Source organism: Neopsephotus bourkii, unplaced genomic scaffold (assembly GCF_033783945.1).
Source record: "Neopsephotus bourkii isolate Nb327-2 ecotype Australia unplaced genomic scaffold, CSIRO-AGI_Nbou_v1 NB_107, whole genome shotgun sequence".
Taxonomy (NCBI): domain Eukaryota; kingdom Metazoa; phylum Chordata; class Aves; order Psittaciformes; family Psittacidae; genus Neopsephotus; species Neopsephotus bourkii.
This window is the reverse complement of record NW_026900624.1, coordinates 1,823,070-1,840,472: the sequence shown is the minus strand read 5'-3', so window position 1 is coordinate 1,840,472 and position 17,403 is coordinate 1,823,070. Positions and strand designations below refer to the sequence as shown.

The window sequence follows — 17,403 nt, the reverse complement described above, 5'->3', positions numbered from 1 at the left end:
TTCAGAACTTGTGTGATCAAGGTCCTGAGTGAGCTGATCTAGCTCTGGAGTTGGTGCTGCTGTTAGCTCGGCTCAGACTAGAAGCCCCCAGGGCCCCCTTCCCACCTAAATCTTTCTCTGATTCTATGCTAATGTGCGCCATTGACAGTTTCCAATAAACTGATAGGACAGTTTCCCCCTGATAAATAGAAGAATAGATAATAAACTTTGTTCTAACCTAGATGTAAACTTATTCCCGCATCTTGAGTTCACATGCTTCACTTGATTCTGTCCTGGAAGAAGAGACTAAAAGGCTTAGGTTAAAGAAATGAAGAATGGAAAATGTGAAGAGGGAGGGGGGAATGCAGTGAAACTGTCAGAAGACAAAATATGCAGACAACCTCATCATCAGCCAAGAGCCCTTTTTCTGTGGGACAGTAATAACATAGCATGTGACTGATATGGTTAGAATTGCTTGAATACAAGTGCATGTGTTGCTCTTTAGCTCTGAGACTTACTTTTAAATGAGATCTCTGAGACTAAAACTTGGTTCAAGAAACGTTTGCTCTCTAAGTTTTAAGAGCAATTTTTTAACGTGAAAACCTAAACAGTAAATGAAGAAGCCGATGTCTGAAACAAGCATTACTCTTATACCCAGTGCTTCTAATGCAAGGAAAGTACAAAGATTTCCTAAGCTACTGCAAGACTTAACATGTGAATCTGAACGCTAAAGCAACATGGAGCTCAAACTTTGTAAATGGCAGGGCAAGATAAGTAACAGTGACTTCATTTTTTCATGTAAAACCGGGTTAGCTCAGCTTTGCTCAGAAGCTGGGGTCTGGTTGTGAGGTGTTTCTGTGATGAGGCACCTGGAGTGTATAGAGAAGAGTTTATTAGGCTGAATGGAAATCTGGCAAAGATATGTCTTGGACTCTGCCCCCAATTCATGTTTTCCATCACAGAATGGGTTTTCAGGTAGATTTGCAGCTACACCGCTTCTGAGTATTACAGACACTGTAGCTCTTCATGATGCTTTTCCTTGGCCTGTTATGCTGCTGGCAAGGAGGAACTTGAGTGACACACTGGACCCCGCATGCACAGGTTCATCAGCTGCTGGGACACTGATCCTGCACCTGGGCCCTACTGATCTTTGGCTGTTTCACAGCTGGCACAAGCTGGTGTCATGCTAGGGCTGGTTGGGAAATGCATTCTCTTTCAAAGACGACAAGTAGGCTGGTTTTGTCATCTTTATGGAAGCTTTGGACTCTCATCAAACTGCTCAGTTTTCCAAAAACAAAGATTTGCTGGCTGACATTTTCTTTCAAACTTGAAAATGCAACTTAACACTTTTTTCTTTTTAATAAAAAGATAATCCTTTTAACATTTCCATAGCCCTAATCGACCTTCTTACATGCCAGAGACTGCCTAGCCTGTACGTGTCTCTTTCACACTGGTGTCACTTCAAGACCCCTCCGTGATTCACTCACACCTCAGGCTCCTCTTCTGGGGAAAGAGTGGAAACTAATTCAAGTTAACACCTTCATGGCAGCTGATGAACAGCTCAGCATAATGTGAGGTTGTGCAGAACACAAACATGCCTAAGAAATTTCCCACGGAAGAAATATCACAGTCACCCAAGTGGCCTGTACTCCTGCATGTTGATTGTTACAGGGGTGTAGAAAATAAATCCTATTTGAGATTATCCTTGTCTTCTTTTGAAATCTGCAACTTTCCCTCTAAAATCTGCAACATGATGTCTACAGATATGCTCAAGATGTACTCTTCCTCCTGTTGCGCTCGCTTCTAGGTTGTTTTGAATACTGAGAATCTAGCCTCCACAAGAAAATCAGTTCATGCATCCATCTCCTGTTGTAGTATACTGGGAAGGTGACTAAAAGTAGGCTGAGAGACTGTTTTATTTTGGTAAAACTGTTTTATGTAAAGTTTCCTGTTTCCCAACATTGCTGTTAGTCCAGCACTGGAATTTAGTGCTTTTACATAGGGCTAGCTACGTGGTTAAGTACTTCAAGTATTTTCACTGAGGGACCGTGGATCAAGCTAGGCAAGATCATGAAGTTAGAGTCAAATAAGCTGCTTGTTCCCATCAACTCAGCCTGAGATCTGAAAGCCCAGCTTTATGGAAGCACTGCCAAGAGTCAAGGTATGGTAAGGATTTGTCATGTGTCCACTCTTTTGCAGTAACTGCTTGTGTCTTGACCTTGTGGCACATATAAGCTGTTTGTCCCTTCCTGGATAACTGAGGCAGTTAAAGTGCTGTTGAGAACTGATGATGATCTCACTGAATGACACCTATGCAAGTTATCATAGCTACCTTCCTTATGTTTTGGCAGCCTCTTCAATAAACTGGAAGATTTGTGTTGGCCCAGTGAGCCCTGGGCCTGGGTCACAGACAGAGTAACCCCAGGAAAAAGAAACAGGCTCTGATCACCTAGAACAACCCAGTTCTCATCACAAATACTTAAGAAAAAATAGTTATTCTTATACAGACAGCCCTGAAACAAATACAATTGCAAACGACACTGTTGGTTTGTACATTATCGCTGGTGATTGTTCCTTTGACATAAGTTGGTATCGTTGTGTTGTTCTTTGAGGAGCTACTCTAGGGCTGAAAGCTCTGGCCCATGAAATTATAAGCGCACAATAAAATTGTGAATCGTAAACAGTTAATTTAGGGGACAGAAATTTAGTCCCGATCAAGGCATTTTGGTCCCCACCCTGTAACAAAAAGTAACCAACAGCAACATGCATGCATGCATGCAATCCAGGATTGAATAATACATTCACATCTCATGATCCAAGGACACAGCTTGTTCAGCTCATCTGGACTTGTTGGCCCCTTGGATTTTGGCCAAACACTTTTCAGCAGACTACAGCTTCCAAAACAAACATGCTTTTGGGTTGAGCTGGATGCAGAGCTTGGCTGGGGAGAAAAAAGGCATCTCCGCTTGTGGCTGCATACTTGGTTGTTTGGTTTTAGGACTTTTTTCCAGTGACAGCTATTTCATCAGCCAGGATTGGTCACTGCACTTAACTGTAATTCCAGTTTGCATTATATATATTAAACAGAGAGATATTCACACACTGCTTGTCTTAGCCTCAGTCTCCCCCTGTTACCCAACTGCTGGAAGAGATTCTTACCTCCTCCTTTAATCTCTCATTCTGACAAGGAAATCAAATGTCCTCCTGGCCTCTGCTGAGTCATTTGTAATTCCAAATGTGAGGCACAGGAGCTTGCAGTAGGGTCGTTTTTCCAAGGAGCAAAGTCATCTGTAGTTAAGTACCTGGGACCTAAATCTGTCCTCTACTGCTTAAACTGATGCAGAGCAGGGTGGCCTCAATAAATGCCAAAAGTAAAACCCCAAAACCAGAATGCAAAACCAGTTTGGGGTTATTTCCTTTTATGAGCATATCTTAAGTTGCACAGCCGATACTGACCAGCACTCTGATGTCACTGAGACACCTTTAGATCATGGCCTGTAAATGTCTGTCAAAGATGCTAAATATCCTCTGCTTTCCTTAGCAACAGTGGGAATGGAACTGAGCATTGCTAAGCTCCATAGGGACCGGACTGTTTCACAACATTTTAATTTGTTTGCAAATCACTTAATGAAATCCAGACACCAGCCTCACCCCATTGTCATGCTCTTACACAAAACTGTCTTAAATGAATGTCTGGCAGTTCCCTTGAGAGGCTGGAGGGGGAATCCCTGGTTTATAGACTCTCTGCCTTTGCCACTCCTTGCCCTCTGGGACTCCAGTGTAAGAAAGACTATCAATGCAACCAATAAAAAAACAATGGCATATTGGGTTGCATTAGCAAAACCATAGCCAACAGATTGAAGGAAGTGTTTGTTTCCCTTTTCTGAGGTCACATCTGACAATGTGTCTAGTTTTGAACCCTTTGTACACATTGCAAGAGAGATGTTAATAAGCTGGAGCAAGCCTAGAGAAGGGGGACTGAGGTGTGTGCAGACTGAAGCACATGATGTACGAGGAAAGGCTGTTGGAGCAGCGTTTGTTCAGCGTGGGGACCATGAGGGGGCAGACCTGGCTGCAGTTTTTCTACATGAAGGACAGCATACAGAAGAGGGGAATGATTATTATTAGCACGTGGAAAATACATTGCTGAAGTATTTGTGTGCTCTATGCTTATCAGAGTTGCCCCAATCCAGCCTGTATGGCTAAATTAGTTTCCTAGTTTATCACTTTTGCAGCGTCCCCTGCCTGCATACAGGAGTCAGTGCAGAGAATTTCAGTTCATAATCCAGGGTCAAGTACGAACCCTGTGGCAGAGCTGGGAGCCGAGTTTGGGACTCCCAGATGCTAGTCGAGCATCGTGCAAACTGTTCCCTGCTTCCTCGGCAACCTCAGAACCCCGCTGTGAACTTTGTCCCAGAGGGGTCCTTCTCCTCCAGCTGCAGAATCAGAAAGATTGTACAGAATAGTGATAATCCACGCTAATGCTGCCAATTCCCAGGCAACCGTGTTGTTCATCTCCAGGGTTATGATGATGTACCTTAGTCCATGTATTTCGGGCCAGGTGAGGCCGGTAGGGGCCATCAAGGCCAATTAGTGCCCACAGGGCCCTAGCAGCAGCCTCTCTGTCCAGCCAGGCACATGCTCACACTGGTCTGGGATCAGGAGGGACTTGGTGCTGAGTGACTACATGCTATGGGGCGCTAGTGGGATTTTATGGGGTGCAGAGCCAGAATAGCAAAGTGGGAAGGGATATGGCAGGAATGACTTATGGCTCAGGGGCTGACCAGCCCCAGGGACTGATCTAAAAAAGAAATGGGTGAAAAATGCTGAATGCTGTCAGATGTCACTTTTCTGACATACCTGTGTGCATGTTCTAGCATGTGAGCTGCAGTTACATACGTAAACAACACTTCTGAAAGCGTTGGGGTATTTTATTGAATTGAAAGCCTAGGGTGTTCTTCCTTTGAGGAAAGCTCTGACTGCATCTTTACATGAAACCAGTGTCACACCTGCCGCTTTTCTAGCAAAGCTGTGCTAACGCAGTAACTGATGGAGAAGTGTCCGTAGCTTTATAATGTGCTCTGGATTTTCCAGGTGAGTTAAATCTCTGCCTAGTGAATTTCTTCATATGCGTTTTCCCCAGTGAGGATGACCCTCCTGTGGTTTTTCCCTGCTGTGTTTCTTTCCAACCCTCCCGAGCCGTCATTTCTGCAGGTGACACACTGCCCCCTGGCAGCCGGAGCACCAGCATCTTCCCCGGGGCTCCTGGCTCTGCGAAGAGCACCTCTGCTGAGCGGTGGAGACTCTATCATCCGTGATCGCTTGCAAATGGCAAATGGTCCCACAGCACCGTTTGTAACAATGCGCGGGGGGGGGGGAAAGGGATTTCTTAACATGTTTTAAAGTTGCTGTCTTCAGTATAATTTGGAAAAGGTGCTGCTTTCTGCTCTCCCACTCAGGGTGCTCCATGCTGCTAACCAGGATTTCCTGCTGCAGATATCATGAGCGATAGCAGGGGGATTCAATGAGCCTTGTCATTTTATGTCATAGAACCACAGAATCATATTTTGGCCTGGAATGGTCCATTAAGGTCATCTAGACCAACCCCCACCTGCAATGAGCAGAGATATCTTCAACTATGTCAGGCTGCCCAGAGCCCCATCAAGCCTGAAATTGAATGTTTCCAGGGACAGGACATCATCTACCTCTCACGGCAACTTGTTCCATTGCCCTCGTTGTAAAAAATTCTTACCTGTATCTAGCCTGAATCTCCCCTCTTTTACTTTAAAACCATCAGCCTTTGTCCTATCACAACAGACTGTACTAAATGTCTGTCCCCTTCTTTCTTATAAGCCCTTTAAGTACTGAAAGGCCACAATAAGGTGTCTCTGGTGCCTTCTCTTCTCCAGGCTGAACAACCACAACTCTCTCAGCTGCTCTTCACAGGAGTGTTCCAGCCCTCTGATCATTTTTTGGCCCTCCTCTGGACCCTCTCCAGCATACCCATGTCTCTGTCCTTTAAGGTATTATGTGTGGCACTGCCTTTGATGCCTAGGCTCAGCCTCTGTGTTTGCAAAAAAACTTGGCACATCTTCGGGTTGGAAAATTAGAGGCAAAAGCGAAGTAGTTTTCATTATCAATTTACCTGCCTGCTGTTAGGAAAAGCTGCTCATCAAGAAAATACCTGCATCCCAAATACTGTGTTCTGTGGCTCCCCACTTACAGTTGTCACTTTCCTATATAAGGCTGCAGCCGAGGGACCTGAAGCCTATATCCAGTCACAGCCATGAAGTGATCGTTCCCTTTCCCCCTTGTGCCCAGCCCGTGGTACAGAGCCCACGCTTGGGCTCTGACAGGTAGCTGCGAAATAACAAAATAGCCACCAGAGGGCAATAATAATTACAGCCAATAAAAAATTGCAGTCATCAGCCTCAGGTGCTCAGACTCTTTCTACCTGTGCCCTTTCATTCCTTTCTCTTCAGGGGAACGAATGCTTCAGGTGATTTCTGCAGCCATTTGTGTTGGTCGGGGTGAGAGCCAGTAGGAGGGACAGTTTCTGCTCAGCACACAGGACAGATGTGCCTCCTGTCAAGGCTGGATAGGAAGATGCCACCAGCTGTTAGATTGCCTTCCAGTAAGGCACAAGGTGTGCTGGTGACCCCTCTAAGACATCTGTTTGTGTTGGTGACTGACCCTTTTTGAATTGCTATACAGAGTTTCATCCAGAGCTTAATGAATCATGAGGCTATCACAGGAGCTGTCAGAAGGGGTGGATAGGGGGGATTCTTCCTGATGTAACCTCCCCTTCACCAAGCTAGAGTTTGGGTTCAAGCTCTCCAGCAGTCTCTGGTACCATGACCAGGATGCTCCCAATACCTGTTTAGCCCTTTGCTTTATTCTCACCTCACTGCCCTCACTGAGCAGCCTTTGCTGGCTTCAGGAAGATGGAGTGCTGTCCGCTTTCACCTGTGCTCCTCCTCACAGTGTCACCTCTGGCCAGCTCAAGGCTGGCATGTCTATCAGGAGCTGTTGACAACCCGGGCTCATCGTGCTAATCAAAACAGCACCTGCTGCCTCATATAGATGATGGGTCACCAGAGAAGCCAGAGCCTGAGTAAGTGGATGGATTCTGGATCTCTGCCAATGGCTTCAGGCCAGGGAACACAGAGGGCAGCACGATCTGGGGGAAGGGGGAGGGAAGGGACATGCTGGGATCCTCCTGCTCTGCTCTGGGTGAAAGGAGAGACTTTTCAGAAGAGCAGTTATGTTGTCAGTGACAGGTCAGACAAAAGGACTTGGGAGGAAAGAAGAGACCAGAACAGGATTGGCACAGTAAGTTACCAGAGGTGCCCTTTAAAGACATTTGATTCTTATTTTTGTTTAAATTGTTTTTGCTCCTGTGTATTAAAGTTTCTCTCCCCCTGATAAGCATCCAACAGCTTGTCCAGGCTGAGCAGTGGAGAGTTGCTGGAGCAGAAACCAAAATCAAAGAGGAGAAGGAGAAGGTGAAGGTTACTGTGACACACGTGTACCTGTAGGAACGGGTACATCAGTAAGTTTCAAATTACCTGGGAGGAAGCAGGAAATTATAGAAACCAAGCAATGGTCTTAGTTACTATCCCTTGTCCTCCACATTCCCTGAAGACTTTTAATTCTCTAAGCTGAAAGCACTGGGGGGGAAGGGAGCATGGGCACTCTCTGTGCCTCACAGGGCTCCTGGGCACTTGCCCAGGTGTGTCTGCAGCATCCTCTTTCGAAGGGCAAACTGTGATGCAGGGAGAAGAAACTATCCTGTGTCTGAGGGGGTGTCCCGTGAGCTGGCCACCTGTAGCCTTTTCCCAGCCTCTGCAGGTGAATCCATATGGGAACACTGATGTCTCTCTCTTGCTGGGGGTAGCTTGGTTTACATCAGCTGCCAGTTTGTCCTGTCCTTTCCAGTCTCTGCATGTGAGCTGTGTATCTTCTCCTATTCCCACTTCCACCTACAGTAACCAGCCTTCAGAGCTGTAAACATATAGCAGACAGAAGCATTGCTTAAGCCACCAGCAAAATGTAGTCCTCTCCTTGGTGAGATGTGGCACATACAGAGAGCAATGATATGCAAGAATTTCTGACAACCTATAAGCAAAGGAGGATCACAGGAAGCCAAAACACAAATGCAGAGAATGGGGTTTAGCCAGTGTAGTGGTGCTGATGTTCTTTTGCTCCTGAGAAGGGCCACTAGCAATCAGAGCTTTGGAGACTTGTGCGCTCTGTGATATCATGCTGATGGATACTTGAACCAAAAAACATGTGGCAGATTCCCAGCTATTGGTTTCTAATACCGTAATCTGTCTCCTCTGGGAGAGCTCCGTAATCATTTAACTAACTGAAGGACTGATTAAATGACAACTTGTGAGTGGAGAAACGGAGAGCAAAACTTACCAAATCACTGAAACGTAGCAGTGTTACCAAAATACCCAACTTTGAGCCATAGTGAGGCAAAAACCGTCAGAGACAGCTGCAAGAAGAAATGCCATTTATCAAAAGGAGGCCTTTCTTATTTAATGAAGTAAGGGGTATGTAAGGGCAGCACCACACTGAAGAGCACCGTCAACAGGAGAGTTGCACTAGAACATCCCCAGGTAAAATCCCTGGAATTTAGACAGGTGACTACAACAGATTGTCTTTAATCAGATTGCATTTTTATTTTCCTTCTCTTCTGTGAAACTCCCAGATTGCTACAACAAGCACAACTCCCTTATGACTTCCTAGGCAAGGAGTCTGAAGAACACAAAAGTCTACCACAATTCTGAGTGTACCAATACATCCTCTGGTTCTAGGGATGAACAAAAACTGTGTGTGTTTCTGTGTGGGATTTAACACAGCAACTCTGAAGCAAGGAGAAAAACAAATGTTAAGAGGGATTTGGAGTCAAAACACTACCAACAATGTATAAAAGTTTATTTCATGAATACATTAAACTATTGTGCGCAGCACATACATATAAAAATAAAAGCAATTTCACAAACGATTGGACAGTTTCGTGTTTCTTGTAAATTTACAGTCTCAATTGTGAGTCCATATTGAGTCAGAATATGAGGTATATTTTAGTGAAAAAAAAATACTGTGAGAACTTTGGCACCATTTCACTGTGCAAAATAAAATCTTGGAATTGAAATACTTAGTGAGGTATACAAAAATCACTCTGCTTTCCCACTGTGGGTGTCTGCATCTCTGCATGTTTGGGGAAAATCACATTATTTAAGAATATAATTCAGTGCCAGCCAAGACTGTTTTCTAATGGAGGTGGATAAGGTCTTAAATTAGTATGGGATTTGCCTAAGAAGAAGAAAACTTGAAAACAGGTATCGTCAACTCCACACAGAATCCCATGTGCAAAATATGGGTAAGATAGGCTGGTGTGGGGCATTCAACAGCAATGCTTTCAAAGCTTGTATTCCATATCGTAACTGCATTAATGCACACTGAGATGATATATGCTCTGAAAGGGACCACATAAGAACTGTCAATAGCAGGTTCCTAATTTGGCTCTGATTTGCAAAGCTCCTTTACTTTCATGAGTTTTCTTTTACATATCCATTGAACTATTCTTTCAAAGAAAGCTTTGCTTGAGAGTTTGCCAGACTATGCCCATACTGTCTCCATAGCCCCCATATCATGTACATCCAGCTTACAAATAGTTTGTTTAGGTTTGGTTTTTTTTTCCTCTGTGCCAGCTCAACAAATTTATCCTGAGGTGTGTAAAATGTTTGGTGGTCTTCCTAAATCTTTCTACTCCCATGCAGGCAATAATGGCCTGAGAAGGAGGAAGTGGAATTTAGCTACTCAAGATTGAGGCAGAACAGGATCAGGCCATTTCCCAGGCAAGTTGCATCACTTCTTGAGCACTGCCACAGTGCATTCTGCTACTGTGGGCTGCTACTAGACTGCTTGCACATCCACATTAATGTGTCAATATGTGCCTTAATTCTCTCCTGAAAGTAGCTATGCATTCACCTCTGTCAAACTATTGTACCCAACTAGTCTAAAACTCCAGAACACTCCCATACTGCACTATTTGTGCTGGAGGGATTTATTGACACAGCTATCACTCCTGGCAATGGCATCTTTCATTGTCATTTCTGATAATGACATGATTCACTCTCATATTAGTCAGATTCCTAGCACCGGAAGACCTGTTTCGATTTCAGTGTTGACTTCAGTATTGGTCTGGCTGGCACTGATAATGCAGTAAGGAAAAGGACAGTGGTGTAAAGAGTAACTCAGCAGAGTGACTGGTGGGGCTTTCCAAATGCCCACCAAAACTGCATCCACGAGGGTCTGCAATTCTTAAGAACAAGTTCCGCCCAGCAGGCTGTGTACAAACAGACTTCTTGTGACATGGTCTACAGTTTGTTCTTGCTGTTGACCAGTATGTGCAAAATGGAACCAGTGAGTCTAATTCTCACCTTTTATGCCAGCTATCCCATTATTTGCCAGCACTGGCAACAATAAATTAATCTTGACTGCACTGGTTTAAGAGGGAGCAGACTTCATCCTACCCTAAGGACACTGGTTTAAGCTGTAATCAGAAACGAACTTGTGTGTCAGCATTTAAACTATGATTTCTTCTACATCCATGTACTTTTCAGTCCTTCTTTAAACTTAATTTCAAAGACAATTAGGAACATAACACAAAGATACAGGTTACCAGCTAATGTATTTGAGCACAGCTATAGTCTTCCAATCTGTACACCTGGAGACTCTAGGTTGCTGTCTGATATCCTTCAACTTTTCTCTCACCCTTTCTCCCTACTCAAACCATTCTGCCTTTTCTCTTAAAAATGCACATCTTTCCAAAACAAACTGCTGCACACACTGTGGATGAGCAAAGCGTGCCAACTTGGTTTCTCTCTGCTTACTGCAAGACCAGAAAATGAAGAGTAACTCTTTTCCTTCACCATATCCAAAGCGTCCTGTTCATGTACTGTAAACAGTATTCCATTCTTCTTTTCTCATCATTTACACTGTGATCACCACTTATACTTGAGCAAAACAAATTCAAGTATAAATTACACAAAAGGAGCTGGAAAACTGTATCCTCTTCACAAAACAATTGTCTTGATAACTTTTCAGAAAGTGTGGCTGTAGATGCATTCTTGTAGGTGTGCTCTTTGGGCAAAACCTTCTGCAACAATAAACAGTAGTCTTACTAGGTTGGTTTACTCCAGCTGAGGACCTAGCCTTGACAGTGTTTGTCATGCATGTCAGAAGGCTCAAATTCATCATGAATAGACACCTCCTGCAAATAGAATGGCATGTCAAGGCTGGACATAGACACATTTCGGCTGGACATGGGAGATTATCTTGCACTCAGATGTTCACTTCTACAGCAACATGGTCCATCTATGCTGAAAATGCTCATGCTCTGACATTGCATTGAATCTAGTTTCAAATTTAGGAGCACGCCATGAGTGCAGGAATCCCAAGGCTTCTGGTAACTGACATTTATAGTGACTATTGACTTAGGACCTCTTAAAATACTCCTTCAAAGGCACAGAGAATGTAGCTTCGTTGGTGATCTGGAAAAAGGTTGTCAGAGTAGCAAGGCAATGTTATGCACCATTTGTATGGCTTCTAGGAGAGCTTTGGAGAGTATTTCATACCGCTTGCTGTGTTGTCTTTGAAAAGGATGCTTTACAAGTGACAGAAATTGGAATTACAGCACGAATTCGTTTACCCCAACACAGGAAGACATACTTTTATAGCCTCCTTCTTCCTCTGTTACTCATACTCCAGTAAGATATGACAGAGAAGAATCAGATACACTTAAAGCAGTAAATACAGGAAAATTCAAAGCACAGAAGTTTTCTCAAATAACCCTCTGCTGGAAGCTTTCATGAATTTCATACATTTTATAAAATGCATCCTGCAGACCAGTTCTAATTCTTAGAGATTAACAAGGTTCAGCCTAAATGGAATACAGTGCCCTTAAATATTTATGCTCTTTTATGTGCGTATGCATATAAAGGCACCTGGGCATCTAGAGGTTGGGATGCTTGGTTCATTAAAAGTATGCAATTACATAGGTACACACACACCCCGTGTCTATATGTACACATATGTATTGATATTAAAGGTGTACACTTTCGTATTTGAGGTGAATCTAAACTAGGCTCACAAAACGTCATTCAAAATCCTTCAATTCAAAATCAAAAGCTTCAAATGTATTTTGCATTTGAGGCCCATCTGTCATTTATCCTGTGGCCCTTCCTAAGGGAAATTGATTGCAGATCTTCATTTTGCCAGCAAGTCCATGTGAGAATACCATGGAGAATCCCTTCATAGACAGAGGGACTCTGGGGGTAGGCAGTTTGCTTGTGTAGAAATGGGTGCGGAATTGGCATCCTAATGATCCATATAATAGATTGAGGACACAGTGTGTAGAAGGGGAGGTGCAGGCAGATATTCAGATGGAGTGAACTGCTTGAAGCTCTGATGAAGCAAAGTCCTTTGATGATTTGGCCCATGATATGTAAACAGCTCACTATGAAAGGTTATTTTCTGAGGTAATTAGTATTATTTAGTAGATAATCTATGATCAATCAGATGATTACCTACAGCCATTTTGTCTTCCGAATACTTCCTTTGCAATTCAGCTTGCATTTTTCTCTGTTCAGCACCAAAGGAGGCACACAAGCCATGTAAAATTTGCACAGAGTAGAAGAGAAGTAGCATTGTATTACATATGCTATGTGATGAATCTAGTACAAATATTTTTATCCAAATATACACATAGATACATTTTTTTTCAATGAACAGTATAAATACTTTACCTGGGAGATTCTTCCCATGTGCAAAATGAAAGAGTTTTTCCTGCGATTTAATCTTCAGCTTTGCCCGTGTTCATATTCTTGGTAAGAAGTGGGTCACTGTCATAGCAGGAGAAACCTTGTTTCCTCTCTTCACTCTCCCATGTTTGCTGAGTGCTATGTAAGCACCACAGTAAGCATCTGATTCATATGAGTTGTAGTTATTAGGCAGCAAGGTTTCTTTGAATTTGCACTCATCTTGGAAAACAGCCTAAAGAATAGGAGGTGGGGAAGAACAAAGCAGGTACAGTAAATATCTCAAGAAGACTCAAGTAATTTCTCTTACTAGCGCTAGTACAGAAGAGCCTGTTGCAGTGTGCAACAGGTGGTGCCGCAGCGACTGCATCCAACAATAAATCTCCCTCCTCAGTGCTAATTTGGTGTCAGATGAACCCAGATGCCACCTGTCCAGATAATGGACTGTGCACTTCCTGTGACAGATCAAGTTAATTCATCATAAATCATAGAATTCTTCATTTTATTTGCAAGCAATAAAAACAATAGTTTCTGCCAGCATCATGTTCTTTTGTCCAAATGATGTAGCTTTATTTCATATCTCCCCTCTGCAACAGGTCCTTTAATCTATAAAAGAATGACATGCTAGCTGTCAAAACCTTCAATTCTCATCCAGGGAGAACTTTTTGCTTGAATACTACTATTTGCTTGAATAAGCCATTTGAATAAGACCTCAGATCTGCACTAAATCTTTTCTTTAAATCATTAGTGTTATTATATTTAGCTGCTAGTAAGACACACAGCAGGTTCTAAACCAGGAAAACAGTTTTATTTTTCTTCATGTCACATCACATAAATCCAAGGAGAGGGAGTTGTCTGACAGAGGAGGTACAAGGACTAGCAGGAGACATACACAGAGCACCAAGGAAATTTAAAGAGAAAGCAGAATAATTGTCTGACATTAGATGTTTGGCACATGAGACACCATCAGTGCTGCTCTATTTGGACTTCTTAAAAACACCATTCAAAGCTTGTAAGAGTTTAACTTAGGGCATTGCATTCTGCAAGGGAAAATGCTCATCTCTTAAAGCTTTTAAAAATATCTTTGAAAATCATAGAGTCACAGAATGGTTTGGATTGGAAAGGACCTTAAGATCATCTAGTTCCAAACGCCCTGCCATGGGCAGGGACACCTCACCCTAGTCTGTGTTGTCAAAGGCTGTCCAACCTGGCCTTGAACACCGCCAGGAAAATAAAGAAGACTGGATTGAAACTAGGGGGAAAAATCAAAGGGAGCTCTGAAGACAGACCCTGCATTTCTTTAGGAAGACCTAGCCAAGCAAAGCAGTTGGACTTGTGGCTCTTTTTAGGTGCCTTAAATCAGGCATAGTTAAAAGAATATTCCTAAAGTGGAACCTTAAAATGCCCCATTGTCATTGTCTGTGTGAGAAGGAATCAGTCAGATTAAGAATGGCTATGCCTCCTTTGCAACATTTGGTGTTTTATTAGGCAAGTGAAACGCTTTGTTGAAAGTACAGCTGTTTCAAAGGAAATGGCTTTGCTGTTTCTTGACAAAAGAGATGAATGCAGTCAGTGCTATTCATTACTTGGAGATGGACTGCTTTTGCCTATCGCCCAAACCCAGCCTCTTGCAAACCTGCTTCCTAACAAGTACTTTTTCTGCTGAATGTTGAGATTGGAGATGCCTTGCTCATGCCTCAGAGATTAAATTGCATTTAGATATCACAGCTAGCACTTTCTAGATGAGGGTGATGGTGTTGGTATTTCAGTATGACCTGCATACCACTGTTACGAGCTATTATTGTTTTCTCACCCTTTTGGATTGATCTCACAAAACTGGTCACTAAAATAACCCCAAGTGCATGTGTTGACTTTGGAGGGTAGACTTACTATTTATTCTTCATTATGTGCTTGGTTTTGGTGGGGGAAGCATGTGGTCATGATTTTACTAATGGTAGCTAGTATAGATGGCTCTAATTGTGCCTCTTCTACACAAGCCTGTATGCACACACACACACATGCAATCGCATACACGCACACACTCATGGACATACACACACAATTGATCTCAGGGGTGGTTTTGCAGAGCACACCCTTTTGCTTTATAGACAAAGGGAATCAACAAAGGTCAGTCTTGTAGTGCTGAGCAATCTAATGAATGCATACTGTTTGCAGAATACATTCATTTTCCTAGTGTGCTCCCTCTACAATCTTATTGGAAAGCTTTAAACCACCGGCCTCTGACAGCCATGCTGGCAGTTGGACTGAATAACACTGATGACACCAGGTTGGGCAGGCTCCCTCTAATTGAAAGGCTATTTTCTCTGCTTGTAATCAGAGATTTCCACAAGGAAAAAAAGCCCAAAACACTTTTGCAGCCTTTGTTTAAGCCTCAGAAAACTATTCGCACTTGTACTCACCGTTCCATACAACTTCCCTTTGTTGTTCATTGCGATGAAGAGAGCACTTTTCACACCGAACAGGCTAACGACACCTCTCTCTACTGTGGATATTTCAAAGAGACCTTAAAAAATAAGAAAAGTTATCATAGAATTTAGAGCTAATCAAAGGCAACTTAGTTGTAATTTACTCATTTAAAAACCCTAATGAACTCTTTGTATTCACTTATTAGAATTATCATCTCCCTAGAAATACAGAGAAGCTTCTAGGTTTTTTACTACATGCTGCAGGATTTTAAAAGAATTATTTTGGAATTGTAGTCACATGCTGTATAATTCTTTTGCTCCATGAAACTATCTTGATCTGTCAGACTCCTGGGTCTTCCAGTAAGCAAATTATTTGTAGCTAATATGCTATAATTACAAAGTGTTAACTACCAAGCTTCAGAGAAGCGTTTCTTGTATTTTGAAGTCTCCTGTGCTATCTTAGCTGCAAAGGATTTTAGCAACTGCTCTCTACAGAAACTTTAAATCCATAGGGATAATGCTTTTCTTTAATCTTATGGTAGCAGAGGAGCATTCATAAGAACAAGCAAGCCAGGAACAGCAAGCCCCAGGTGTCCCAGAAGTACTAGTCATCTAGGATTCAGAAACCACACTTTGGCACTCTGAGCTCAGTGACAACCTCTCGCATTCAAAAGGCAAATGAGAAGGGAGGAGTGAGGAAATGCAGCAGAGAGACAATTTTCAACCTGGTTTGTCTTTTCTCATCAGTGCAGTAAAGCAGAGTAAAAATAAATTGTGTTTAAATTTGTCTAAGCATTTGTGATACGTTTCAGCCTGAAGGGTCCTAGTGTTTATTGATCCCAGAGACTTTTAAAAGGCAACAGATGCAGCACAGATTAATAATATCAAGTAATAACATTTGCATTCTGTGAAGGGTAATTACTAGAGTTCACAGCAATTAAGTGACATCTATTCTATTTCATTTCTGGATGCAACTCACTGTATTGGTTTTCATTGTGAACTCCGCTTATCCTTCCATCTGGGAGGATTTGAAGGTGAAACCCGATGCCCACGTTGCAGTAAAGCCTCCGCTGCCTCTTGATTCCTAGCAAATAGTCACTCTCCCAGTTGCCATCTGACTTCTCCCCTGACATCCCAGCAATGGACCTGGACAACAGAGACTGCCATCCTCTTTCCAGCAATGTGCCATTAGTTCTGCTTACAACTGGATGTGTTGAAGCAATCCCAGTTAGAAAACCCAGGAGAACGAAAGCAGGCAACGTCCGGTGAATGCTGGCTTCGCAGGACATAGTGATGAGAAGTCTTTGTGCAGTGGCCATCCGGTTCACCTCCTGGGCACGTGGTCAGAATTAATGGCCCTAAAAATACCGCCCTTCTTGGTTTTCTCCCTTCAGCATGGTGGCAGAGGCTTATTTTTGGAAAGCAAATAGAGATTGCTGACATGAAACTAAAGCCCGATTGCAGTTGAGTTGGAAGCAGAGACAGGCCGGCAGGACTCGAACTGGTAGGGACCATGTTTTGTAGATCCTGCTCTCCCGTGGGCAGCCGCAGTTATATTTGATTGACCCATCTTTATAGTGCAGAGGCTGTCCCTCCCCGCATCATCACTCTGACATCAACAGCTTGCCAGAGGTGAGCCTGCCATGGCTGTAACACTAACCTGCCGTCCTCCCAGGCTGGCTGAGGTTTGATGAATGCTGTCACCCAAGACCGGAGGCAGGAGTGGGGTTTCATTGGCTGCTGAAAGCAAAGGGGTCAAATTGGTTGGGCTGCCGGAGGCCAAACAGGCAGCTTCCTTATTTAGAGAAGAAGGTGTAAAAACAGTTATGGACCTCATCAGAGAGCAATGAAAACTTTGCAGTCACTTCCTTGGTGGCACGGTCACTGGGTGTACATCAGGGCAGCTCAATATCTGGGGAGAATTGGCTCGAAGTGGCCATTGCTCTGTTTATGCATACCCAGCAAATCCAAGCCCTTTTTTACTGTAGTGGCCCACGTGCTAAAACCTGGTCTGTACCTCTAAAAGGAGTGCTCCTGGCTGGCTAACAGAGAGGTAAGTTATGTTAAAAAGAGGGGCTTGCTCCCACTGTTCTTAATGCAAGCACTTTTCTGCTGCTTGCAGCAGTGATCCTGCTGAGCAGGGTGCACAGGCTGGAGCATTGATTTGA

At 43.3% G+C, this 17,403-nt stretch overlaps 1 protein-coding gene across 1 annotated transcript; it reads right to left on the bottom strand.

Moving 5' to 3' along the window:
* Window positions 1-12,204: 12,204 nt before the first annotated feature.
* Window positions 12,205-17,056, bottom strand: FGF6 (fibroblast growth factor 6). Its single transcript, XM_061356600.1, has 3 exons — window positions 16,215-17,056; window positions 15,230-15,333; window positions 12,205-13,044 (listed from the first exon to the last, which is right to left on the bottom strand). Exons 1-3 carry the CDS (start codon window positions 16,552-16,554, stop codon window positions 12,868-12,870), a joined length of 621 nt encoding a protein of 206 aa, XP_061212584.1. The 5' UTR covers window positions 16,555-17,056; the 3' UTR covers window positions 12,205-12,867.
* Window positions 17,057-17,403: the final 347 nt, after the last annotated feature.